The sequence below is a fragment of the Rhipicephalus microplus genome, chromosome 10 (genome assembly GCF_043290135.1).
Source record: "Rhipicephalus microplus isolate Deutch F79 chromosome 10, USDA_Rmic, whole genome shotgun sequence".
Lineage (NCBI taxonomy): Eukaryota > Metazoa > Arthropoda > Arachnida > Ixodida > Ixodidae > Rhipicephalus > Rhipicephalus microplus.
Window position 1 is genome coordinate 28,660,125 of NC_134709.1, and position 25,767 is coordinate 28,685,891.

The following is a 25,767-nucleotide window of genomic DNA, read 5'->3' on the forward strand; positions in this document are numbered from 1 at the left end:
GCCACCTGGAGTTCTTTAACGTGCACCCAAATCTGTGCACACGGCCTTACAACATTTCCGCCTCCATCAAAAATGCAGCTGCTGCAGCCAGGATTCGATCCCGCGACCTGCGGGTCTGCAGCCGAGTACCTTAGCCACAAGACCACCTCGGCGGGGCTGGCTGACACTCTGGAACCACTGAAGTAAGCTTCCTGAAACTTCAAGCAGCAGCTAAAGATGCGGACCCAAACCTCCTTAGCGAAGCGTGGGAGACTTCGACCTCCCAACCGGACCTGGTCGATCAGCGTCAACTTGTCGCTCGAGCCCGGCGGAAGGTCCAAACAAGAGGGTTCTTGGAATAAGGGACACCCCCACATTCTTGTACAAGCCTTTATACAACGAAAGGTTTCGCTCTTTCTCTCTCTATTTCCTGGTCCCTAAACTTTTGACGCTGACTGCACTTACACAGTACGTGATTTCGTTGGTTGGTTCGACCCAAGAGGAATGGCTCAACCCACCACGGGGGATCGGCCATGAATCGTGCGGCAGTGGAATTTTGGTAAAAAGAAAAAAAAAATAATTCTAATGGGCGAAGCCAGAACGTGCCACACTTGTAGACTATCATCATCTCAGAGCTATCGAAGCTTGATTTCCCGTGCCAGCGTGATGTCGCGTGACTCTCGAGACAGTTGGCCCACCACGCGCAGTAGAACGTTCCTGCAGTAGCTGGTGCTGCTCCCGACAGCTTCGGTCGCCGAACCTCGGTAGCGCCTTCGCTCTCCTTTGCTCTTACTCGGAGTCGTACCTTGAACCTCGTGGAAGCGACTTCCGAGATTCGGTGCTCTTCACCTGCCTGCACCAACGCGTCTTTTCCTGGGAGGCGGGGCGAAGGCCTGCAGCTGAACGCTGTCTCGCCATTCATTTCGCATATCACTCGACGCGCCTTCCGAGGTGAGTTCAGTTTTTGATAACGGTTGCTGCGTTTAGTTATCACGTGTGTTTCGATGACTGCATGAATTTACGCAGATTGAGGTGGTGTCGAGATAAAGATTGAGGATAAGCGGTCTGTTCGTGGCGAATACAACCGGTTTCCTTCGGGTCCATTTAAATGGGCAGGACTTGTAAAAACCACCAGGGTCCCTTTTGCATTCGCCTAGAACGACTTCAAGACGAAAGCCAGCTGGTGTGCTTTTATATTGCTTAAATGAACGTGAACCCAACCATGGGCGGAGCCGGGAGGCGCGCAGACGCTGTTACAGCAAAAACGAAGTCAACGCAGAGCTCGCGCGCCTCAAGCCACGCTTGAAAGAAACGCTGCTTTCGATTTACTTTGGCACACGTCTTTATGTTGTAAGCCGCATTGATCGAGGTTGAGTTTTCGCGTGGCTTACGGTGAGTATTTCTGCGCAAGCGCGAGGAGCAGTGACGTCACGTGGCACGCAGCCGACGCCCCGAATGCCTGGAAACTCCTGGAGTGACGTGGAACTAGTGGGCTGGCGTTTGACTCGCGTGAGATCGCTCACTCGCTATAGCCCGTTTGTCTAGCTGTTGTCGTTCGTCCGTCACTTCATCCACGGTTCGCCTGTTTGTCCGTCCATCCGTGCGTCCATCCTTGATTTGTTTGTCCATTCATCCATTCGTGGTTGCCCCGCCGCGGTGGTCCAGTGACTAAGGTACTCGGCTGCTGACCCGCAGGTCACGGGATCGAATTCTGGCTGTGGCGGCTGCATTTCCAATGGAGGCGGAAATGCTGTAGGCCCGTGTGCTCAGGTTTGGGTGCAGGTCAAAGAACCCCAGGTGGTCGAAATTTCCAGAGCCCTCCACTACGGCGTCTCTCATAATCATATAGTGGTTTTGGGACGTTAAACCCCACATATCAATTAATCAATCAATCAATCTATTGGTGGTTCGTCTGTCTATCTGTAGGTGACGCTACGTATATCTTGGCATAGCCGAGCTAAACCACTGCTAATTGGCTCTTGCGTTTTCACAAGGTCGCACTCAAAAATCACCGCGTCAAGAGTTATTTGAAGGGGCCTCTCTATACTTTCTCAACGTGGTAAGAAAACACTGCCGACCGGTGGTCGATGCACCCGTGATCACGCGAGCCAAACATTCAGTGCAGCGCGCGGTCTGGAATTCACAATATTGAAAGTCAGACATAACTCGTTCGTTCTTTCTACAAATGGTGACATTTACCTACAAGATCTCGATATGCATCCGGATTCAGGGCTATTGTACGGAATCGTATACCGCTATAGTACAGATTGACGGAATTGGACGAGCGAAACTGCCGTCCAATTCATCCCATCCTTGTCGCCAGTTGTACCCAAAGAGGATTAAAAAAATTGTTGGAGTGGAAATGATTGCGCAGAACTGAAGCCGTTCCTCTGGCAAGATGGCGGCGGTGGTGGCCATCTTACTAGGGGCATGATAAAGTATTCAAAGCGTTTCTCTCGCACGTCCAACGAGTTTAATGTGGGAACTTATTCGGGTCACATAGTGCTTCAAGTGCGTCTTACATGTACTAGTTTTCCTTAGTGAGCCTCTAATTGGAGGCAAATCTCTTTAAAGATTTAGTCATCTATACTCGTTTATATGTGTTGTTTCGACGGGAACAACTATCTTTTAATATATAACTAACGTAGCACGTACATAACATATCAAAGCCACTTGATCTTTAAGTGGACACTATAAGAAAAGAGCATGTTTCCGCCATCTTGGCAGTGGCAAATGCTGGCTTCACTTCTGCTGGCAAGGCATTGCGGGAGCTTCCACTACAGCAATTTTCTTTAATCCTCCTTGGTTGTGTCATACGTCGGACGCGACGTACGGAGAGCACGAGGCCCAAAGTGCGGCCGGAAGTAGGAGCAAGAGACACGGCCAAGACCCGGTCGGAAACTCTCTACTAGGTCCGCGAGCATCTCTATATACACAATTTTGCAACGCCCTTAGGGACCAGCCAACCGGATTTGAAACCGGAACCAGAACCGAACGCTATATACCACATATATACGTTGTGTGTTCGAATAAATGCTGAAGGTCCAGAACGCGCGCGTGACTTTTTTCCTCTGTGCCATCCCTTCCTGCTTAACTTCAAGCACGCTCGTCGGAAGAAGATAATATTAGTAATATCTGGAGTTTTACGTCCGAAAGGGACCGTATGATTATGTGGAACGAGAAAAGAGTTCTCAGCGTGCTACGAATATCAAACTGAGCTCGTACTTCACGATTGTATAAATGTTTTCAGCAGTCTATTCGTGAGGCAACAAATTAATGTAATGAAGCCATGCAATGGTAACAAAAAAGTGTTGCAGAGTCCTTTCAAAGCCAGATTAAAATACAATTATTTAAGACGTATCCCAGCATATATCTTATAGCAAACTCGAGCACCACTGTGACGCTATGGCTGAGCTCTCGGCTACAACTGGGGTTCACACATAGTGTCAGACATGTCCTATCTTTCACGAATGACAAAAACGGGAGACATTCAAGTTAGTATCCTTCCATTTTGAATTTGCGTTCAGCCCAACCCTGATAGAGACGGAGTATGCCCTTGCATGTACATAGAATCTCAAGTTACAATCGCTGATTAATCGTGAATTATCTATAGACCCTGTGTTACATGTAACACCTCCGTCCAAAAGGCGTACACCTCACATATATGCACTAACCCCACATTCGCCAGAACGGACACTTACAAATATTTTTTTCTTAGGACGGTATCACAGTAAAATTCCAGGCATGTTGTGAACGAACTTTCTTAAATTACTACGCTATCTACATTCAGTGTTGTGTTTTAAGTTTGTGTAATAGTTTGACCAATATTGTTGAAGTTACAACCACGTATTCATTTCGATGTACGTCGAATAAGTGCCTTCCTGAGTTGTGAGGAAATGTTCACGCGTTTTTTGTTCTAATTGTATTATATTTTGGTGTTGAAATTTCCTTTCGTGCGTAATATGAGAGCCCTTCCTGCAGGGATAGAATGCTGGTCTGCAGTATGTTATAAATAGTTATAAAGTTAAATAACAATGACGTTAACCTACCTCTCAAGGCTTGACTCGAAGTGCGCCATGACATATAGGCAATTACTCGCACACTGCTTTTAACCAAATCGATCCCCACTATATACGTGGAGTGTGCTGTATATTTCTTGTTTTAAATATCAGGAAGAAAAGACGGCGCTTCGTTAGTTGCTATGGAGGATATCCGGAACAAACTCAATTCATAAACCTACCCAAAGCGGGATACAGCTGCCTGGAACGCAATTTGCTTGAAAAATAAATGATCGTGACTTAACTGACTTTAGGAGCCTCTAAACAATACCTAAAAAACAAAGAACGAGCACCTTTTTCGCTACAACTGTGTTTACCGTCTGATTAGCACGGTTCCTAGATTTTTACGGCGCAAGCGCAATTTTGTGCCCTGGCACGATTCTTGAGGCCAGTATGGTCTATTTACGTGGCGTCATGATGAACTATCTTCTCGACTCGTCTACTTACGAGGGGCATTGGTCATGACTTATCTATACCCTGCTTTACCCTGCATGACGATAGTTATAGCGTGAGACCAAAACGACGACACAGAGACAAGAAGGACGTCTTTTGGTCTCGCGCTATAACCATCATCATGCCATACCAACTAGCCCAAGCTTCCACACTTCTAAATTTACCCTACAGTCGCACGTCCTGGAATGTTGAGTTTCTGGTCAGACTTCCTCTGAACTTCAGCTGATCTCGCTCGTTCTCGCTGTTATTTTTTCTAAATTCACTTGCAGGCTGACTCCGTTAAAGTCCGAAGGCGGGGCCCAGGTATCAAGGACGCGGAAGAAGTCCAGTGCTTCGTCCGGCGAAGGCGCAAGACATCCCTTACTTTTGACCGGCAATGGTAACGCAGGCTCCTTTGCCGTCGTTCGCATTCGCTGCAGCATCGCCATCTATCATTTTAGTATGCCAGAAGTCAGCGATGCAACACGTATTTTCCAGACGACAACAAAACAGGAAATGGTCAACCAGAAAAGACAGACAAGGCCCCTTTGCGCCTAGAAATGTCCGAGCTTACTCCGTCAGAACCGTGGACCCCGTCGCTAACGACATCCGCGATGTTCGCTGGATGTCCGCTGGATGCTCAATGCAACGGAGGACGTCTAAAGTTGAAAAATGCATCTGTGGGACGTCCAGTATTGGGACGAGGGCCACCTTGACGACTGCTGACACTCGCGGACGCGTAGCCTCGCAAGTCGACCTCCAACGTAGCCAAGCGGTCACTGACACCATCGACGTATACCGGGTAACCATTAGAAGTCGTGCAGGATGCCAAGGTGCGAAAAGCGATCGCCAGTCGTCTAAGATTGCGGAGGTCTACCTTCAACTCGCACGTGAACAAGCCATCACCATCGGCGACCTCAACGTGACAGAGGCTTTCTACGGAAAGCACGGAACTACGGCGACCCCGGGAAACGTCGACCACTTTTATGAGAACTGCACCCATGCCACCATGGAGGCTGTCGACCCCGACTACGCCGTCAACTCATCCTGGATCTCGGTTCACAAGGAGGATCGCCGACGTGGATTATGCGGTCTGGACCCTCCACCTGGTCTTTGCTCACCACGGTTTCTCGATTTTGCCGTGTGCCTTCCCGCAGTGCGGTTTACTCTGCACTATCCAGGACTAGCCACAAGCCCGTTGTTGCAACGTGGCCTGGTACAAGGACTCCGCGCTCAGACATCGCGCATGACATCGCGTCGAGAAGGCCGACTCGCGGTGTCACCACCACCAGTCCGACGGTGAGTTTATAGGTTCATGAAAGGGACGAAAAGTTATTGACTTTTTATTCAGGACACCAAACTAAGATAAGGTCTGGATTAATTTGTACCACTTCTGTTTTGTTTAACACGAGAGTGAGTTAATATTTTTACGGTGCACCATGTACAGCAGCTAGCGTAGCACTTTATGCAGGCATCGGCGAAGGTTCACGCTAATTACAGAAATATGCGCTCCAGTATCTATAAGGGCAGAAATATTCACACCGTCAACGTCAATGTCTAACAAACTTTCTCTTGTCGGAAGCGTCAAGAGAGAATTTGTGGAGGAAGTCGATAAAGCAGCGTCACCTCCAGGCGCTACGCCGTTAAGTTCTTCGCATAGGCAGCAGAGGGGTTTAATGGGGACGACGGCCTGCTAGTCTGCGGTGAGCGAGACGACTGGCGACGTCCTGGAGGCGGACGCGACTGACGACCATGCGGTGACGGAGATAGGCTGTTGAACATTCTGTAGCTGTTTGGCGGAGAAGGCTGCACGGTAGATGCAAAGCGGGTGCTGTCCTGTTGGTAGTAAGTTTCAGACGACGTCCGAGGTGGCGAGGACCAGCGGTAATTGCAGTACCGGACGACATGACCAATACGGTGACAATGAAAGCAAATTGGTCGATGGTCGGCGGTTCTCCACCTAGCAGGGTCGCGAGAACGAGCCTTAAACTGCTGCTCGTGATTGGACGAGGGTAGACGCCATAAAGCTCGCTGCGGTCTGGGCAAAGCGCTCACCGATGGAATACCTATGCTGGCAAGTTCTTGGCGGGGCGGACAATGGCTTGAACCATGTCAGCAGTGAGTGGGGTCGTGTCACTTGCAGCAGTGTGAGTCGGATCAGGGTTAATGGCTTCAAGTTCGTGCCGTACAATTCGGGTCACCTGATCCGAGGAAACTGGAGGTGCCTGCTGTGTTCTTGCACGGTCTTCGCAAGACTACGTTGCAGCCGTATTCGGAAGGCGGGAAAACACGCTGTCAATCCACCGGCTCTTCGCTTGCTTAAAGCACCGGCATTCCTTTAGAACGGCGTCCACTATAGAATCATTTTTGCAGATGAGGAGGCTGAATGCGTCGTCCGCAATCCCCTAAAGAATATGCTCAACCTTTTCAGCCTCCGGCATCCCGGCATTGACTTTGCAACACAATGCTAACACATCTTCAATATACGAGACGTACGACTCCGTTGACGTCTCGGCCCTAGACGCGAGCATTTTGTTTGCGGCCATTTTTTTTCAAATAGGCTTCCCGAACAAGTTCATCATTTCTCCCTGCACATTGCCTAACTCCCAAGTTCTGCTTCATGGTACTCATACCACAATTTGGCGGTTCTCCTAAGATAGAACAAAATGTTCGCCAGCATAAGAGTAGGACACCATCGGTATCGAGTACTCACACGTTCGTAACCTGCCAGGTAATCTTCAACGTCTACTTCGTCTGGATCACCGGAACCACAAAACGTTCCAGGATCCCGCGTGGCTTCGAGCACGAAGGTTGTGCTCGCAGGAGGAGATGTAGTCGCCGCATCATCTCCAGCCGCAGGAACGCCAGGAGCAGATATAGACGCCATATTTTTCGTCATCGGTGCAGAATGACCCATCAAACGACGGCCGCTGCGAAGTTCCATTGCGAGGCGGTTACCCAGCACCTCCACCAAATGTGACGGGGCGAGATCTAGGTTTATAGTATAGCGTCCACAAAGAATCGACAGCCGAACAAGATGGCTGAGTTGCCACTCGCGCAAGTGTCTAACACACAGTCGTCTTCGTCCTCTTCGCAAAGCGCTACGCTTACTCCTGTCGATGGTGCACCGTAACAATATTGCGCGGGCATCCTTAAGGCTGCCTACTACGAAGGGTATTGCAGTAGTTTAGCCTTCTACTCCCTCCCCCCTACCATTTAAAAGTAAGTATGTCATCATATACTAATGCTCGTATTCGAAATTGACAGGTACGACCGCGGGCAGCTTCTTGCAACTCTTGGGTGGCGTCGTGTCGGCACGCACGTCACACTGGGCCACGTGGTTGTTCGCGACCGAGATATTGCAGCCATACCCGAGCATCGGAGATGCGGAGGTCGATGTGGAAAGCCGAGAGCCCACGGGACGCCTGGAAGGCGCTATGGAGCTCCGCGTGCCCTAGCAGCCCCACAACCCAAGGTGCCCGCTGGTCCGCAATACATGTCTAGCCCGTCCTCTGCCGCCGTGGTTGTCATCGTCGGCGTCGTCGTCGTCCTGGGGCGAGGCGGGACGGGCTACGATGTCACGGGGCGAGCCCCGATACTTCAGTTCCCAGTCCTCGCAGACCGAAAATCGACCGGTGTGATGCGCCTGCGGCCGCCGACACCGCGGCGCACGACCGCGCGGTGCCAGTGCTAGGCGGGCCGTGTCCCAGCCACCGTGGTCGCGACCTCGACCGCTTGAAGGCGCCCCAGGTGAAGTGGCAGTTTCTGGAGAAGTAATGTTGTTGGGCCACATCCGCACTCGATCGTTTACTCATATATGTCGACGGCGCATTTTTCGTAGTTAATCATGTTTTGTCTCAAAGTTACACTTCGAGGTGTTCACCAGGAGAGCTGTTGGAAGCCAAACTAAATGCTTAGGCATCCACCGTCCAGACCTTCTAGTCGAGTTGCGAGATGGAATCATGGCAAGGAGAACGTTGGTAGAGCTTGGTGAGAGTTAGGGAATCCAGGTGTAGCGAGAACAGCCTTGCAGAAAAGGAGTAGTGGTGTGGAGAGGGTAACACAGTGTAGAGAGGAAGAGAGCACAGGCAAAGCTGTGACTGAAGTAAACCAGGGGCTGTGGAGAGTAATGGTGGCAGGCCGCTGTTGTGGAAAACCTGGAGGTCTCGCATTCGTTTCGGGCTGTTTGACAATGGTAAAGCTTGATTATTTGATATATATCTTAGGTTTAACGTCCCGAAACAGCCATTAGATTATGAGAGACGCCGTAGTGGAGGGCTCCGGAAATTTCGACCATTTGAAAGTTCGTCAACGCGCCCCCGAATCTAAGCGCACGGGCTAACAGCATTTTCGCCTCCATGGGAAATGCAGCCGCCACACCCGGGCTTGGATCCCGCGACCTGCGGGTCAGCAGCCGAGTACCTTAGCCGCTAGACCACCGTGGCGGGGCAATGGTCAGGCTAAAACTAATGTCCATTAAACATCTGTTTTGACACCGGACTGTTAATTGGGCACACGCGAAGTTAACTCAGTGTAACCAGTGCGTAATTTTACACGGCCATTAACGTATCTTTGTTTCAACAACTTCTGTACTTACTCACTACCTACTCTAAATTGCACTGTTTAAAGAATCGGTCACACTGCTCCCAACAATCATTTGGTTTGACTGGGATGCCAAATTTGGTGTTCGTCAATTTTTATTTCAAATATATTCAATGTCACGCTGACGCGCTGATTGTGACCCGAAAGCACGGAGCTCATAGGGTCAACGCTGGGAAAGGCACGCGAGGCAGATGACTATTGCTGCGGAGCATGAACACAACCCTAAAACACCCTTTGATTTCAGATTGAGGCTGCTGCCTCTTCGTTTATAGTGCACACCATGTCACACAACCTCCTGTGCACTGCAAATTTTCTATAGGAAGGGAAGATGTCTGTAGTTGCCCGTCGGTTTCTCTAGTTCTGAAGGGTTTCAGGTATTAACACGTGACACTGTTACATACTACCGTCTATCTTTAGCTGTGTGATGCCCTTCTATAGGCGGACTGATTGTAACTGCATGATAAGGTGCTCTTGGTTATGATCACGGCACCAAGCACGCGTAATGTGCGAACACGGCATGCGTTTCCTACTTAAGCCATTCTTATCCGTAATAAAAATAATTAAAGTTTACGCAACGACTTGACAATTAGCCCGCAAGTGAGTTTCAAGCATGATTGACAGATGTTTCGATATTTCGTGTACGCACTTGATGGTCAGTCGCTGTGGATCAGTGACGACTGTATTCGGCTGTTGGCCCGAAGGCCACGGGATTGATCTTGGTCACGTCGGTTGCATTTCGGTGGAGCCAAATTAGTGGAGGTGTGTGTACGATGCGATTATGAGTGCGCGGTGAAGAGCACTATAGATAGTGAAAATTTCCAGAGGTCCCTGCTACACGGCGCGCTTCATAATCTGATTTCTGGCACGTCGAGACCCACATGGAAGATAGTTATTTGCTGAAAGAGATTGATTGATTGATATGTGGGGTTTAACGTCCCAAAACCACTATATGATTATGAGAGACGCCGTAGTGGAGGGCTCCGGAAATTTAGACCACCTGGGTTCTTTAACGTGCACCCAAATCTGAGCACACGGGCCTACAACATTTCCGCCTCCATCGGAAATGCAGCCGCCGCAGCCGGGATTCGAACCCGCGCCCTGCGGGTCAGCAGCCGTTGCTGAAAGAGATGGTGTAAAAGGAGAGTATTGTCTTTAGGTCAGTAGTGGGCCTATGCAAGGGCTCCTCTCTGATAACTCCCACTAACTAATGAAACACGCGTTTCGTGAGCACGTTGGGATCAATGCTTGTGGTTTATACACACAAATGCTAGGAATGCATATTCTTGTAACAACATTGTAAGTTTCGTATTTTTTCTTCTCCAATTACCAAAGTTTGTTTTGTTGCTCTATTTAGAGTTACAGTGATTTATGTTTTCAAAAACCACTTGTAATTGCACTAAATCAAGTCATTTAGTTCAACCAGCCACAAAATCTCCATTACCCATGTCGCCATCTCAATTAGCAAGTCCCATGAATTTACTTACCGCATGGCAACGAACAAAATCTAAGGCAATCGATGGTTATTGGCATAAGCCGTCCACGTAGTGATTGCAGGTTTTCCATGAATAAGCGCATGCTTCATTTTGCAGGCGTCATCGTGAGACCACCCAGGTTTGAACCGTTGTCTATGCACTTCGTTTTTTCATAGACTACCCGCAATATGCAATAACGGCTCGACCGACTCAATTTGTCTGTCAATGTCAACTAGAATATCAGCTAGCTTTCTTCGCTCTCCTGCCCACACTAGTGGCGTCTTCGTGTATTTACAGAACTTGACGCATATCATCTTTCGCTCTGTCACTCGGTGTGCTATCCCTGAAGCATCGTCTATAAAGCTGCATTCGCTCGACGGAATTTTGATGGCGGGGTGTGGTGTAACAAGAAAAAGTGAACATAAGCGTCTCTAAAGGCCTTAAACAAAGAAGACTCCCAGCCAACTCCCTCAAAAAAGAAAAAAAAATCCTGTCTACAGGCCTGACTGGGCGGAGCATTTATGCCAGGTGGAAGTGGCGTTTTTTTTTCTTTTTTTTTTCTAGGCTGCCCTAGGTAATAGGCCAGCTAGATAGCCACTTTCTCACAGAAAATTCAAGGGTCCTCGTTTACCGTCTTATTTAATTACTTGGGCGCACTTAAAAATGTGATTTGCGGTTGAATACTGTAATAAACACTGTATACTCGCTACTTAAAGAACAAAATCTTTAACGGGTCGTGAACTAGCCATATCGGCTAGGGATCCGGGTGTTTCCACAGAGTTTTTGTGAATAAATTTACTGAAACTAACTTCCTTCTTGTTCTTCTTCTACCCGGTCTTAAACACGAGTCGCTTGGTGGACGCTGTCGCGGTTTCTTCAGACGTGAAGGGTGCTGCAGTTATGGCTTTGCTTTATTTTTGTTGCACAGTGTATTTCACTCATTTACATCCCCTTCCACATCCAAGTACGGGGTAGCCGTTGCCTAACGTGCCCGCTTTCCATTATTTTTCTCTCTCTCATCTTGAGATGCACGTCAGAAGACTTCTCTTATGGTGGACGCTGTTCATGATTCCATACGCAGGTCACCCGGGGCACAGTTTAACTTTGAAAACTGTGGCAGCCAACAGGTGGCCACTGGCGTCCGTCGAGCTGTCGGCGGTAGCGAAAGTCGGGAAAGCTACCCAGCGACGTTTCGTTGAACGATGCGGCACTAGCCGACACGTTTTTCGGCGCTAGCGGTCGCTCACGACACGGCGGCGCCAAGGGCAGGTGGCGCCAAAGACTGGGCGTGCTGGGCCACTCACCTACTGCTGGCAGAATGCTCGAAGCGAAACTAGGCCGGCAAGTCTAGCGTGACACGAAGATTATTTGTGAAAATGTTCTTTTGTTAGTTAATATCTAAGCGCATTAATAAATGATCTCTGATTGCGAACACTCGTGTTGTGCTCATTTATTTATGAAGTCATTCCAATGCTTCCGTCTCGTTATGATGATAGCCAAGTTTGGGCACCCCATGACGCTGTCAAATGGTCAAGTGTGAGCCCATCACGGAGACAGCGCAAAAGCAGACGAGCTAGAAAAAGCTTGCTAAGCCTCTGATCCCGGAGATCACGCTTTCTGAGAAGGTTTGATGGGGGGGGGGGGGGGATGGCAAAAAAGGTCGAGTATATAAACAAGCAAGAAAATGCAGTTAACTTCTGCTTTGCCGTAGTTCTAGTCCAATGCATAAGAGTCCTGCGAGCTATCTTTTCTTTACTTCAACCTCCATATACACGCACCATATATTCCAGCACATATCCCACACGTTATAGGAATCGATGTCGTGCGTAGTCGCGAGGAGCTCTCCAAGCTACGTGTTTTGGGTTTGAACCAAACGTGACGTGCAGGCCCACTGTCAGAATATGTTATTGGAAGGAGGTGGGGGCTAGCTTGTTACAGGTTTGAAAAAATCGCTTTTTCAGTATAATCGGTAAATCACGCTCCAACATCTGAGTTTCCGGGGTGGTGGGAGGAACGCCCTATTGCCTACGGCCTTGGTTGACGTGAATCAACCAAGCTTCATCTAAATGGGCTTACCAAGAACACGAATTATACACACTGGAGCCGGTAGTCATAATAAAGAAGGTGTCAATTTTATTGAAAAGGAGTGCAAGATACAATTAGGCATATTTATTCGTTTTCGACAGCCACAGGGTAGAACATCTTGCACAAAATTCTTTGGAGGTGTGTAGAGGGTAACACGCTTCTCCGAATATTAACCAAGGGGGGCACAGTGGATGCCCCCCCCCTACACTAAAATTATGGTTTATGTCGTACTGGGTACGCTGCAAGTGTGCTTTAGGATTACCCAAAAAGTGTTTAACAACGGCTTTAAAGGGCCGCTCTTCCAGCTTTCGATGTCATTGTTCTGTGCGTTCCACGAACACCTGGCATTTTTTTTATTGTTTCCATAAACTGATGGTGATCTGAACTTTTGACGCTCGCTATTCATAAACACTTTGCGACTCGGTTTCATTCCGTCCGAAGCGAGAACGCGCCACAATTGTAGACTATCATCATCACAGAGCTATCGAAGCTTAATTTCGCGTGCCAAGGTGATGGCACGTGATTCTCGAGACGGTGGGACCACCACGCGCAGTCGACCGTTCCTGCAGTAGCTGGTGCTGCTCCCGACAGCTTCGAGCTCTGAACCTCGGTTGCGCCTTTGCTCTCGCTCGGAGTCGCAACCTGAACCTCCTTGAAGCGACTTCCGAGAGTCGGTGCTCTTCACCTGCCTGCACCAACACGTCTTTTCCTGGAAGGTGGGGCGCAAGTCTGCAGCTGAACGCTGTGTCACTGTTCATTTCGCAAATCATTCGATTCGTCTCATGAGGTGAGTTCAGTTTTCGATACAGAGCATTGCGTTTAGTTATCGCGTGTATTTCGATGCCTTCTTGCATCTACGAAGGTTGCGGTGGTGTTGAGGTGAAGGTTTAGGGTTGGTTGTCTGTCCGTCGCGAATACATGGCGTTTTATTCAGGACCATCTATATGGACAGGACTTGTAAAAAGCTCTCAGGGTCTCTTATGCGTTCGCCTAGAAGTGGAGTGATTCTTCTATTACTTTAGTGATCGCAAACTCAAGCATGAACGGAATGGGGAGGCTCGCGGGCGTTGCCAAAGCGAAGACGAAGTGAACGCACAGCTCGCGCGCCTCGAGCCACGCTAGAAGGAAACGCTGCTCTCGATTCACTCTGGTACACATCTGTATTTTGTAGCGTATACGCTACATTGGCCGAGGTTGAGGAATTTTCGCGTGGTTTATCGTGAGAAGTTCTGTGCAAGCGCGAGGAGCAGTGAGGTCACGCGGCACACAGCTGACGCGCCGAAGGCCTGGAAGCTCCTGGACTGACGTGGCACTACCGGACTGGGTAATTAAGACTCGTGTCAGGTTTCTCGCTTGCTAGTGCTTCCGTCCACCATCCGTGGTCCGTCCAGCCATCCGTCATTGGTTCGCCGGTCGTCCGGCCATCCATCTTTGGTTGTTTTTATGTGCTTAACATGAGTCCGTGGTTCACACTTCCATCTCTTTATCTGACGTTTGTCCGTGCCTTCGTAGCTCACACTGCGTATATCCTGAGATAGCCGATTATTTTCGCTCCTATTTTTTTGCTCTGGCGTTTTTACAATGTCGGGGTCCAATTCCCTACACAACAGTTATTTAAGCAGGTCCTGCCACACTTCAGCAGAATGGTCAGATAACTCTGCCAATGAGTAGTCGATGCACCTGTAAAGAACTGAGCCAAATGTGATAGCGCAGCACTTGCATGGTCGAGAGTTTACAGTTTCCAGTCAGCTAGAAAACGATTCTCTTTTCTACAAGGCCATATACCCAAAGAACCATACTACACATCCGAATTCACGACTACTGTCCGATTCGAACATCGTGACCTGCGTCGAGTGAGTTCGCCACGTGTCCAAGCGCACACGCGATCACTTTGAATGTATACGATGCACGTTCGAAAAAAAAATGTTCAAGATCATGACGCATGCGTGACGTAACTTCTTTCCCCCGTGCTTAGTTTCCAGCGCGCTCGTCGAGATGATATAAGATAATAGTAATAGTATCTGGGGTATCGCGTCCCAAATCCACCATATGAATTTGCGGGACAAGATAAGAGGGAAGGCAAATATCGCGTTCGACATAATATTGTATCTTCATTGTTACTTGGCAATTTTAGAAATTTTCGCAGAGGTCGATTCAGGAGGAAACACATTTTTTATTGAATCCATACAATGTTGCAGGAAGACTTTGAGGGCTTCAAAATAAATTATTTACTACGTAGTCTAGCGCCTACCGTAGAAAGCTCAAGCCCCGTGTGACATTACGGCTGAGCTCTCGGCTGCCACTGGTGTGTATGAAGTGTCCACCTGTTCAATGGAAGAATAATTAGCGAGGAAGAGGCAGTGCCGGAATAGAAATTCTAGCGAAGGAAAGATATAAACCGCTCGCTCGATTATGTATTCTATGGTTTAGGACCTTCGTACCGTCGCAAACGCTGATATGAACAGCGAATCTGGATAGACTAAGGCCACCGCAAGGCTAAGCGGAATGGAACATCGCTACGCGATTTGTCATGGCTGAGCGGTAATTTACACATACCGCACTCTCTTCCTTTTAGGGGCGAAGCTCCTTAAAGCGTGGGCTGTGCGTCCCCTGTATGTAGCCACCTCTAGTTTAGTTTTTGCAGTGTTCACTAGATGGCGGTACTTGTAGCTGACGATGAAAAGATGCAAGATGTTATAAACTGGACGGCAGTACTTGAAGTTGATGACGAAAGATGCGAGAAGTTATAAAATCGGAAGGATATCACATATGGTGCGTGTCATTTGTGGAAGGCAATCGTTTGATTTAGTGCGGCGACGTACGCTAGGGGGATGGTTGTAATACAATCAAGTGGGCAAAACGTACGGAGGATTCATGGTTTACGAGGTTTACCTTCAGAGCTTCGCCCACTCATCATCATTCACTTCGTGGATATGGCAGCACTTTTTTCAATCATTGGGCAGATTGCTCTTTGCCGACCGGTATTGTTCGGCGTATTCGAAGCGCATGGCTTGATTTCTCGCGCGGTATTTCGGGAATGTGTATAGTTGACACTCCCACAAAGCTAGGACCTCCCTTGGAGCGAACGCGATTTCACACATTTCCCAAACATTTGTAAAACTTTGATCAAGAGCCCTAATCTGTACGAGATTTTCCGCAGCTGAACAATGCTTGAACTTGTTGGTTGTTAATATGTGAGGTTTCACGTTCTGAAGCTAAGGTGTAATTACGAGAGACGCCGTAAATCGAGAACTCCCGAAATTTCGTCGATCTCGTGTTTTTTTACCGGGATCCGACAACGCGCAGTACACCGGCCTCAAGAATTGCACCTCATTCGAAATGCGCCAGCGGCAACCTGCATAGAATCCAAATATTCCATGAACGTTACGTTTATGTTCACATTGCGTCAACTTCCTATTTGAACCTGAGCTGATGTTTTCAGTTCTCGCTGTTTTGTTTTTATTTTCAGTAACTAGCTTTCCATTCCGAATTCTCTCGCAGGCTGCCTCCTAAAAGACTGAAGGCGCGGTCCGGGTAACAAGGGTGCGGAGGTAGTTTTGTGCTTCGACCAGCGGACCTGCTGGACATCCTTCGATTTGGCCAGCGAGGGTGCCGAAGACGATGAAACACGAAGTTTCACGACGCCAACTCAACATCAATTGGTCAACCAGAAAAGGGGGACGAGACCGGTTTGCGACCACAAACGTTCAAGGCTACCCCGTCACCACTGCCGAGTACCTCGTGAACGACGTCTGCGATGTTCGCTGGATGTCGGCCGTGTGGTCAATGCAAGAGAGAGTGCCTCAAGTCGAAGAAGACGTCCATGAGACGTCCAAAAACGGGACAAGAGCGATCGCGACGACTGCGGCCACTCGCGGACGCGTAGCCTCACAAGTATACTTCGCACGTGGCCACGTGGTCACAGGCGTCATCGACGTATTCCAGGCGACCACTGCCAATCATGCAGGATGCCGAGGTGCACAGAGCAATCAAATGGTTCGCCAGTCGCCCGAGATGGCGGATGTATACGTCCAAATCGCGCACGACCATGTCATCACCATCGGGGACCTCAACACGAAAAAGGTCTTTCACCGAAGGCAAGGTACTACGGCAACCTCGGTAAATGTCGATCACTCTTCGGAGAACGGCACCCATGGCCCCTTGGAGGCTGTCGACACTGATGCCGCCATCGACTCCTCCAGGATCTCGGTTCGCACGGAAGATCGGTTACGTGAATTATGCGGTCTGGGCCCTCTGCACGGTCTCCGGCCGCCACGGCTTCCCTGCTTTCTGGAGTGGCTTCCTGCAAAGTGGTTTCCGCTGCACCATCCAGAACCAGCCACAACGAGGCCGTTGATGCGAGGTCACCCGGTACGAGGGCCCCACGCGCAAACACCATGCGTGACATCGAGTCGAGAATTCCGACTTGCGTTGTCACCACCACCAGTCCGACGGTGAGTTTCATAAGTTCACGAAATAAAAGGGACGAAAAGTTATCGACATTATATTTAGGACATCAAGAAAGATTTGGACACCTTCTGTTTCGTTAGCACGTGTTTGAGTTGATTTTGCACGGGTATCGTTATGGCGGCACATTACCGCCACCTGAGCCGTCCGTTACAAATGGTATTGCAACACTAACCTTCTATTCCCACCCTTCCCAAAAAAGTGTTCCATCATACAGTGATGTTCTCATTCGAACATAACAGGTACGACCACGGGCAGCATCAGGCGAACCCTGGGTGGCGTCGTGTCGGCACGCACGTCCCACCGGGCCGCGTGGTGGCTCGCGACCGAGGTATTGTAGCAGTGCTCCAGCATCGAAGACGCGGAGTTCACCTTGGAAAGCCGAGAGCCCACGGGATGCCCGGACGACGCAAGGGAGCTCCGCGTGCCGTAGCAGCTCCTAAACCTAAGACGCCTGCTGGGCTGCAATACATGTCTAGCCCGTCCGCCGCCGCCGTGGTTGTCATCGTCGGCGTCGTCGTCGTCCTGCTGCGAGGCGGGAAGAGCTACGCAGTCGTAGGGCGAGCGCAGAGACGACAGTTTCCGGTCGTCCCAGAGCGAGAGGCGACCAGCGTGATGCGTCTGCGGCCGCCGACCCCGCGGTGCATGACCGCGCGGCGCGAGTGCGAGTGTCCAAGCCACCATGGTCGCGACCTCGACCGCTTGAAGGCGCCCCAGGTGAAGTGGCAGTTTCTGGAGAAGTAATGTTGTTGAGCCACATTCGCACTCGATCATTCGCTCATAGATGTCGAGGGTGCATTTTTCTAAGAGAATCATGTTTTCTCTCACCAGAGTTGCACTAAGAGGCGTTTAGCAGAACTGACGAAGCCTAGGTAAACGCCTTAGCATCTGTCATCCCCACTTTCCAGTAGAACTGCCAAATGTAGAGCTGAAAGTGTTAGGGAATCCCGGTGTAGCGAGTAGAGCCTGGTTGCAAAAGTGTAGTGACGTGGAGAGGGCGATGCAGGGTAGAAAGGAGGAAAGCGCAGGCAAAGCTATGGCTGGAGTGAATTATGTGGTGTGGAAAGAAAGAGCGGCTGATCGCCGTCCTAGAAAACCTGATGGTATCGCATTCGATCCGGATTGTTCGGCAATGGCCAAGTGAAAAGAGGTGTTGATTAAGCATCTGTTTAACACTACGAATGGCAATTTAACGGGATATTCAATAGGCAAGCGTGATGTTAATTCAGTGTATGCTGCGCATGATCTTTAACAGCCGTGGACGTTGCTTTGTTTCAGCAACCACTTCTTGCTCCTTTTCCTGTGCTCTAAATGCATCGTCTAAAAAAACACCCGCCCCCCTTTCTGCCTTCCAAAGATCCTTTGGCTTAATTTGGATCCGGAATCCGATGCTGTCCATTTCTCTTGAGTGCTCAACGTCACACTGGCAGTGCCAAGCTGTTCTTGATCTGGCAGCATAGGGTGCGCGGCATCAACGCTGGAGACGACACGCGAGCCAGATGGCTGTCACACCGTAAGGCATGGAGACACCCCGAAAACACCCATTGGTTTCAAATAGACGCTGCTGCCTCTCTGTTCAGTAAGTTACGGCTCATGGCAGCACACACCAGAGTACACAACCTTTTTGAGAAAAATATTCTTGAAGGAAGGAACGAAGTGTAGTTGCCTAATGATTTCTCTAGTTTTGAAAGTTCGGTATTAACACCTGACGATAATCCATACTACCGTCTGCCTTTTGCTGTGTGATGCTCTTGCATAAGCGAATTGATAGCCCCTGCCTGATCGGGTGCTATTGTTTTTTATCGTTGCACTAAGCGGGCGTTAAACAACCTATGTGTTGCCTACATAGAGGATGCTATCCCGTAATTAAAATAATTTCTCGTTTACCTATCGACTTACAAACTAGCCCACAACTGCGTTTTAAGCATGTTTAATAAGACAGTTTCAATTGTTTCTTGAGTACGCCTTTGACGGTCAATCACGGTGGATCAGTGGCACGGTGCTCGGCTGTTGAGCCGAAGGTCGCGGGGTCGATCCCGGTCACGGAGGTTTCCTTTCGGTAGAGGCGAAATAGCACAGGCCGTGCACAATGCGATATCAGTGGACCTGTGGAGAGCTCTATAGATAGTCATATTTTCCAGAGCCCTCCGCTGCGGTGCGCTTCATAATCACATCGTGGCTTTGGCGCGTTGAATTCCAGATATAAAAGTTATTTGGTATGAGAGAAGGTGTTAAGGGAGTATTTTTTAGGTCGGTATAGTGGGCCTATGCAAGGGCTTCTCTAATTAGTAAATCCCACTAACAACTTAGAATTCACCTTTTTTGAGCTCTCTGGTTTCTTTGCTTATGGTTTATGCACGCACATGCCTGGAATGCACGTTGTCGTAACAACATTGTGGCAAGTTACGTATTCTTTCTTTTTGGTGAAATTAACATTGTTTGCTTCCAATTTTTGTTCTTAATGTTACGGTGAATCACAGGAAAATGAGGAGCTTAAGACAACTTGCGGAGATGTCTTGTATTTATTAGAACGAATTGTCTTTGCACTAAAACAAGTCACTAAGTTCCTGCAGTAACGAAAGCTCCATGAGCCAGCCACTATCTCTGGCAGCACAGTCTCATGAGTTTAGTTACCGTGAGTCATCAATGAATATTAGTATATAGAGGCCACCTAGCGCTCCAACGTTTTCGTTAAATAAGCGCGTCCTTCGTTTTTTGTGTTGCCTATACGCTTGGTTTTCTTGGTCACGCCAGTTATGTTTCTTTCATAGACTACCCGAAGTAAGCAATGAATGGTCCGAGCAACTCAACTTCTTGCTCTCGGTGTCACCTAGAATACTGACTAACTTTGTTCTCCTGTCGGCATTACTGACGCTTTCGTGTATTTATAGATAATGACGTATATTCCCATTCGTTTTGTCACTCACTGCACTGTCTCTGAAGCATCGTCTATATTCGGCACAAAGTTAAGACGCTATTCGCGACCGAAGTGAAGAATTGTACTCTTTTGTTTGTATACGGAAGGTACAACCTGGCGGACGCGAGCTGTCAATGCCCATACCCAAAAGTTTGTTTATTGCTCCTGTTTCGCGCGCCCACTCTGTAAAGCATAAGCTCTGCCCACAGAAACTACAGGAGCTGCGTTAATTGTTGGGCGTCACTACGTAAAGCATTTACTTTGGCTTAGCAACGGTGTGAAATCTACCAGGTCGTTCAAGTTTCTTGCATAAAACCGGCTGTACGAACGTGTGCCTTGGAAAGTCAACTCTCTGAAACACTCGACCGCTTCGTCAAGTCTCGGAATTGAGGAAGCGCTACTGGAGGCAGGATTGTAGCCAAAGGTGTGCCTTAGTACCCCCGCCCCCATCCCAATCAATTCAGATGGTGTGGTGTGAACAAGTGAGCTCCTTTTTCTCTAAAAAAAAAAAAACTACGGGCCTGACTGGACAGAGAACTTAGGCTAGGTGGAGCCGACATTTTTCTTTTTTTAGGCTGCCCTAGGCAATAGGTAAGCTAGATAGCCGCCTTCACCCAGAAAAGAAACTCCTAAGGCCCCGATTGATTGATATGCGCGGTTTAACGTCCCAAAACCACCATACGATTATGATTACCAGAGACGCCGTGGTGATTGGTTCCGGAAATTTCGACCACCTGGTGTTCTTTACCGTGCACCCACTTCCTAAGGTCTGGCCTGCTGTTTTTTTTTTCTATGAACGCGTACAAAAAGTTAATTTTCAATTGAAGTCTGCATGTGAACATTGTAGTCGCTAGTTAAGATTGAAAATAACATCTCTAATGGATCATTAACTAGCCATATTGACGACAAATCGGGTGTTTTCACAGCATTCTTCATAAATCAATTTATTGAAAATATCTTCTCGTTCTTCTTCCATCCAGTCTTAATAGGAGCCGCTTTGCGGATGCTGCCACGGTTTCTTCAGACAAGTGGAGTTGATAAAAAAAAACAACAAAAAACTGTGGCTCTTTACAATGTTACAATGTATTACCTGGACGCTACTGCAGTGATAGCTTTGTTATGTCACCTAGTGTATTTCACTCCTTTACGCCCCCTTTCCCTTCCCAATTACGGTGTAGCCCCACAGAGGCTACTTCTGGTTGACCTCCCCGAATTTTCTTTATTTTTCATCCCCAGATGGATGACAGCAGACGCGTCCTAACTTACGGTGAACGCGTTTCATGGCTCTACACGCAGGTCACCCGGGCGCATTTGTATTGTTAAAACTGTCGCTGGCCATAGAAGGCAGCCGGCGCCTGTCGAGCACTCGGTGGCAGCGGCAGTCGGAGAAGCCACCCTGCGAGGTCTCGCTGAACGAAGCAGCCCTGGCTGTCAAGCTTGCTCCGCTACCGGTCGCTCAGGGCGCGGCGGCGCCAAGTGCAGGTGGCGCCAGAAACTGGGCGTGCTCGCCCACACACCTGCAGGTGCCTTGGCGCTCAAAGCGAGACTGGGTCGGCAAGCCTGGCCTGACGCAGGGGATAATTTGTGAAAATATTTTCTTATATGATACTATTTATGCGCGTTAATAAATGACGTCTGATTGCGAATTCTCGTGTTGTGTTTATTTATTTATGAACCCATACCAATGCTTTTGTCTCCTTATGATGATAGCTAAGTTTGAATTGTCACATCATGACGTCACAACATGACGCTGTCACATGGTCAAGCGTGAGCCAATCAGGGAGGCAGCGCAAAAGCAGGCGAGCTGTAAAAAGCTTGCTTTGCCTCCGATCCCGGAGGCCGTGCGAAACCACGTAAAATGTACAACGCTTTCTGAGAAGGTTTAACGGGGGGGGGGGGGGTGGCAAAAGAGGTCGAGTATATAAAAAAGCAAGAAAATGCAATTAGGTTATTTTGCCGTAGTCCTAGTCTAATGCATAATAACCTCACGAGTTATGTTTTTTTACTTTACCCTCCATATACATGCACCATATATTCCAGCACATATTCTACACATTATAGGAATCGATGTTATGCGTAGTAGTGTGCGAGGAACGCCCCACGTTGCGTTGTCTGGGTTAGAACTAAACGTGACGTGCAGGCCTGCTGTCAGAATGTGTTATTGAGAGGAGGGGGGGGGGGGCTGGCTGGCCTGTAGAAGGTATTGAAATATTCGCATTTTCAGTATTTTCCGTAAAGCACGCCCCTCCATCCAAATTTCTGGGGGGGGGGGGGGGACGCTGTATTGCCTACGCCCTTGGTGACGCAAATTAACCAAACTTGATTAAAATCTTGTACGAGTGATCACTCACCGTTTTTGCGTCAACTGAGTGGTTGTGTCCATGTCGTCAGCTTACCAAGCACGCCGACTATACAAACTAAAGTCTACGAGGCTTCTAGAAACCTCGCTTCAATATGACATCGATACTCGTATGAGAGACGGTGTCAATAGTACTGACAAGAAGTGCACAATGCAATTAGTTCGTGTGCGCAAGAACAATTCCTTGGCGTACTCTGGCACGAACAAGCGACACTAAATTATGGCTTGACGAAACGTGGGAGTACATTGATCAGATCTGTGGATTGAATCACGGCTGCGGCGGCTGAATTTTCGATGGAGGCGAAAATGCAGTAGGCCTCTGTGCTCAGATTTGGGCGCACGTTAAATAGCCCAAGGTGGTCGAAATTTCTGGAGCCCTCCACTACTGTGTAGCCCATAATCATGTGGTTGTTTGGGGACTTTAAACCCTACATATCAACCATCACTACATTGATACATCACGCTGTCTTAAGGACGGATAGTCAGTATCAAAACCGGCATTGACAGTATAAAAGCATCACACACACCAAAAATATTTTTTGCGAAGCTTTACTGCAACCATACTGAGGAGTGTTCATGGGGTGGTAATTGTAGCGGTACTTATAATTACTACAAAAACAATCACCGATACAGTCCTTGGCTTGTTTCTCAATTGGCTCTCGTTGACATTGTGTCTTACAAAGCAAAGCGAGCCCCCCTCTCTCCTCCGCTCATTATGGTGGAAGCCATAATGGGGAAATCATTTGACAGCGAAAGCTCTTATGAGATCACAACAAGGATCGCGTGTGCCGTAGCTGTCCGCCACCAAGAGCGGTGTCCGTAATCACTATCGCGCAAAATAAAAAAAAAACAATCAAGAGAATTACAAACACCACAGACGCAATGGGTTTCAAGTCCGGGTTTCCTGCTTGCCATTTCAGTATTCTAATACAGTGCCACCCTAGTTCATTTTTTTTCTTTATTGATGGAGCCACTCTGGTGCTCGAGATTCCGTTGCAAACTGGCCTTAGGCAATCTTGATGTGGGGAAAAGAATTTCGTCGATTGGAATAATAAATCCTTTAGAACAGCGGAAGAATAACAAGGCACCACACAATGAGAATTGCGTAACGAGTGGGTCATTAAAAGCTCCAACTCATTACAAAAGCTTCAGGCATATTTATTCGTCTTCGACAGCCACAGGGTAGAAAGTTTTGCACAAAGTTCTTCGGAAGTTTGTTAAGGGCCCCACGCTTCACTGAAGATCAACCAAGGAGGGCACAGTGGATGCCCCCCACTACACTAAAATTATGGTTTATGTCGTAGTGCGTATGCTGGAATGTGCTTTAGTAGTACCCAAAGAATGTTTAAGAACTGCTTTGAAGGGCCGCTCTTCCAGCTTTAGATGTGATTGTCCTGCGCGTTCCACGAAGACCTGGCATTTGTTCTTGTTGTTTCCATGAAGTTGTGACGGTCTAAACTTTTGACGCTCACTATTCATAAATACTTTGCGACTCGGTTTCATGCCATGCGAAGCGAGAACGCGCCACAGTGGTAGACTATCATCATCACAGAGCTATCGAAGCTCGATTTCGCGTGCCAGGGTGATGTCGCGTGACTCTCGAGACAGTGGGACCACCACGCGCAGTCGAATGTTCCTGCAGTAGCTGGTCCTGCTCCCGACGGCTTCGATCTCCGAACCTCGGTTACGCCTTTGCTCTCGCTCGGATTCACACCTTGAACCTCCTCGAAGAGACTTCCGAGAGTCGGCGCTCTTCACCTGCCTGCACAAACACGTCTTTTCCTGGAAGGCGGGGCGCAGGTCTCCAGCTGAACGCTGTGTCACCGTTCCTTTCGCAGATCACTCGACTCGTCTCCTGAGGTGAGTTAAGTTTTCAATACCGGGCACTTCGTTTAGTTATCACGTGTATTTCGATGCCTCCTTGCATCTCCGAAGGTTGCGGTGGTGTTGAGGTAAAGAGTGAGTGTCAGCGGTCTGTTCGTCGCGAATACATGACGTTTCCTACGAGACCATCTATATGGGCAGGACTTGTAAAACGTTTTCAGGGTCTCTTATGCATTCGCCTAAAAGTGGAGTGATTTTTATATTACTTTAGTGATCGCAAACTCAACCACGGGTGAGTTAGGAGGCGCGCAGGCGTTGCAACAGCAAAGACGAAGTGAACACACAGCTCGCGCGCCTCGAGCCACGCTTGAAAGGAACGTTGCTCTCGATTCACTCTGGCACTCGTCGCTATATTGTAGCGTAAGCTACATTGGCCGAGGTTGAGGAATTTTCTCGTCGTTTACGTTGAGCAGGTCTGCGCAAGCGCGAGAAGCAATGACGTAACGCGGCACACAGCTGACGCGCCGAAGGCCTGGAAGCTCCTGGACTGACGTGGCACTACTGGGCTAAGTAATAATGACTCGTGTCAGGTTTCTCGCTTGCTAGTGAATCCGTCCACTATCCGTGGTCCATCCATCTATCTGTCATGGGTTCGCCGGTCGTGCGGACATCCATCTGTGGTTGTTCTTATGTCCTTAACATGAGTCCGTGGTTCACGATTCCGTGCATTTATCTTCTGTTTGTCCGTGCCTTCGTAGCTCACACTGCGTATATCCTGGCATAGCCGATTATTTTCGCTCCTAGTTTTTTTTTCACTCTGGCGTTTTTACAAAGTCGGGGTCAAAATCACTGCACCAAAGTTATTTAAGCAGGTGCTGCCACACTTCAGCAGAATGGTCAGAAAACTCTGCCAATCAGTGGTCGATGCTCCTGTGAAAAACCGAGCCAAATGTGATAGCGCAGCACTTGGTCGGGAGTTTACAGTTTTCAGTCAGCTAGAAATCGTTTCTCTTTTCTAGAAATGTTGCCATATACCCAAACGACCATACTACACATCCGAATCTACGACTACTGTCCGAGTTGAACATCGTGACTTGCACTGTTACCATGGCCGACGAGTACGGTCAATACGTGTACAAGCGCGCACGCGATCACATTGAATGTATACGATGCACCTTCGAAGAAAAAATAAATGTGCAAGATGATGACCCACACGTAACGTAACTTCTTTAACCCGTGCACTGGCTTTCTTCTTAGTTTCCAGCGCGCCCTTCGGGACTAGATAGGATAAAAGGGAGAATATCTGGCGTTTCGCGTCTGAAATCCACCATATGGTTACGCGGGCCGATAAGAAAGAAGACAATCGCCCCGTTCGACAAATTTTTGGATCTCCACTTCTACTAGACGATTTTATATTTTTTTGCAGCGGTAGATTCGGGAGGCAATACATTTTTTTATGAAACCATTCGATGAATATTCGGGAAAATTGTCAGGACTTTTTTAAGAACTTCGACATAACATTACTTGCTACGTAGCCAAGCGTATACCGTAGAAAAGCTGAACACGATGTGA

The 25,767-nt window shown here is 48.6% G+C and overlaps 2 protein-coding genes across 2 annotated transcripts; both read left to right on the forward strand.

Moving 5' to 3' along the window:
* The first annotated feature begins 659 nt into the window (after positions 1–659).
* On the forward strand, positions 660–8,209 carry LOC142774197 (uncharacterized). Its single transcript, XM_075874592.1, has 3 exons — positions 660–930; positions 4,760–5,768; positions 7,737–8,209. The coding sequence occupies exons 2-3, from the start codon at positions 4,867–4,869 to the stop codon at positions 8,161–8,163; spliced, it is 1,329 nt and encodes a 442-aa protein (XP_075730707.1). The 5' UTR covers positions 660–930; positions 4,760–4,866; the 3' UTR covers positions 8,164–8,209.
* A 7,919-nt stretch (positions 8,210–16,128) lies between these two features.
* Positions 16,129–17,839, forward strand: LOC142774901 (uncharacterized). Its single transcript, XM_075876045.1, has 2 exons — positions 16,129–17,082; positions 17,338–17,839. The coding sequence occupies exons 1-2, from the start codon at positions 16,250–16,252 to the stop codon at positions 17,837–17,839; spliced, it is 1,335 nt and encodes a 444-aa protein (XP_075732160.1). The 5' UTR covers positions 16,129–16,249.
* The last annotated feature ends 7,928 nt before the right edge of the window (positions 17,840–25,767 follow it).

Coding starts and splice junctions, on each gene's coding strand:
- LOC142774197 (XM_075874592.1), top strand. CDS start 4,867: ATGGTAACGCAGGCTCCTTTGCCGTCGTTCGCATTCGCTGCAGCATCG. Junction 5,769..7,736: donor TCACCACCACCAGTCCGACG/GTGAGTTTATAG, acceptor CGAAATTGACAG/GTACGACCGCGGGCAGCTTC.
- LOC142774901 (XM_075876045.1), top strand. CDS start 16,250: ATGAAACACGAAGTTTCACGACGCCAACTCAACATCAATTGGTCAACC. Junction 17,083..17,337: donor TCACCACCACCAGTCCGACG/GTGAGTTTCATA, acceptor CGAACATAACAG/GTACGACCACGGGCAGCATC.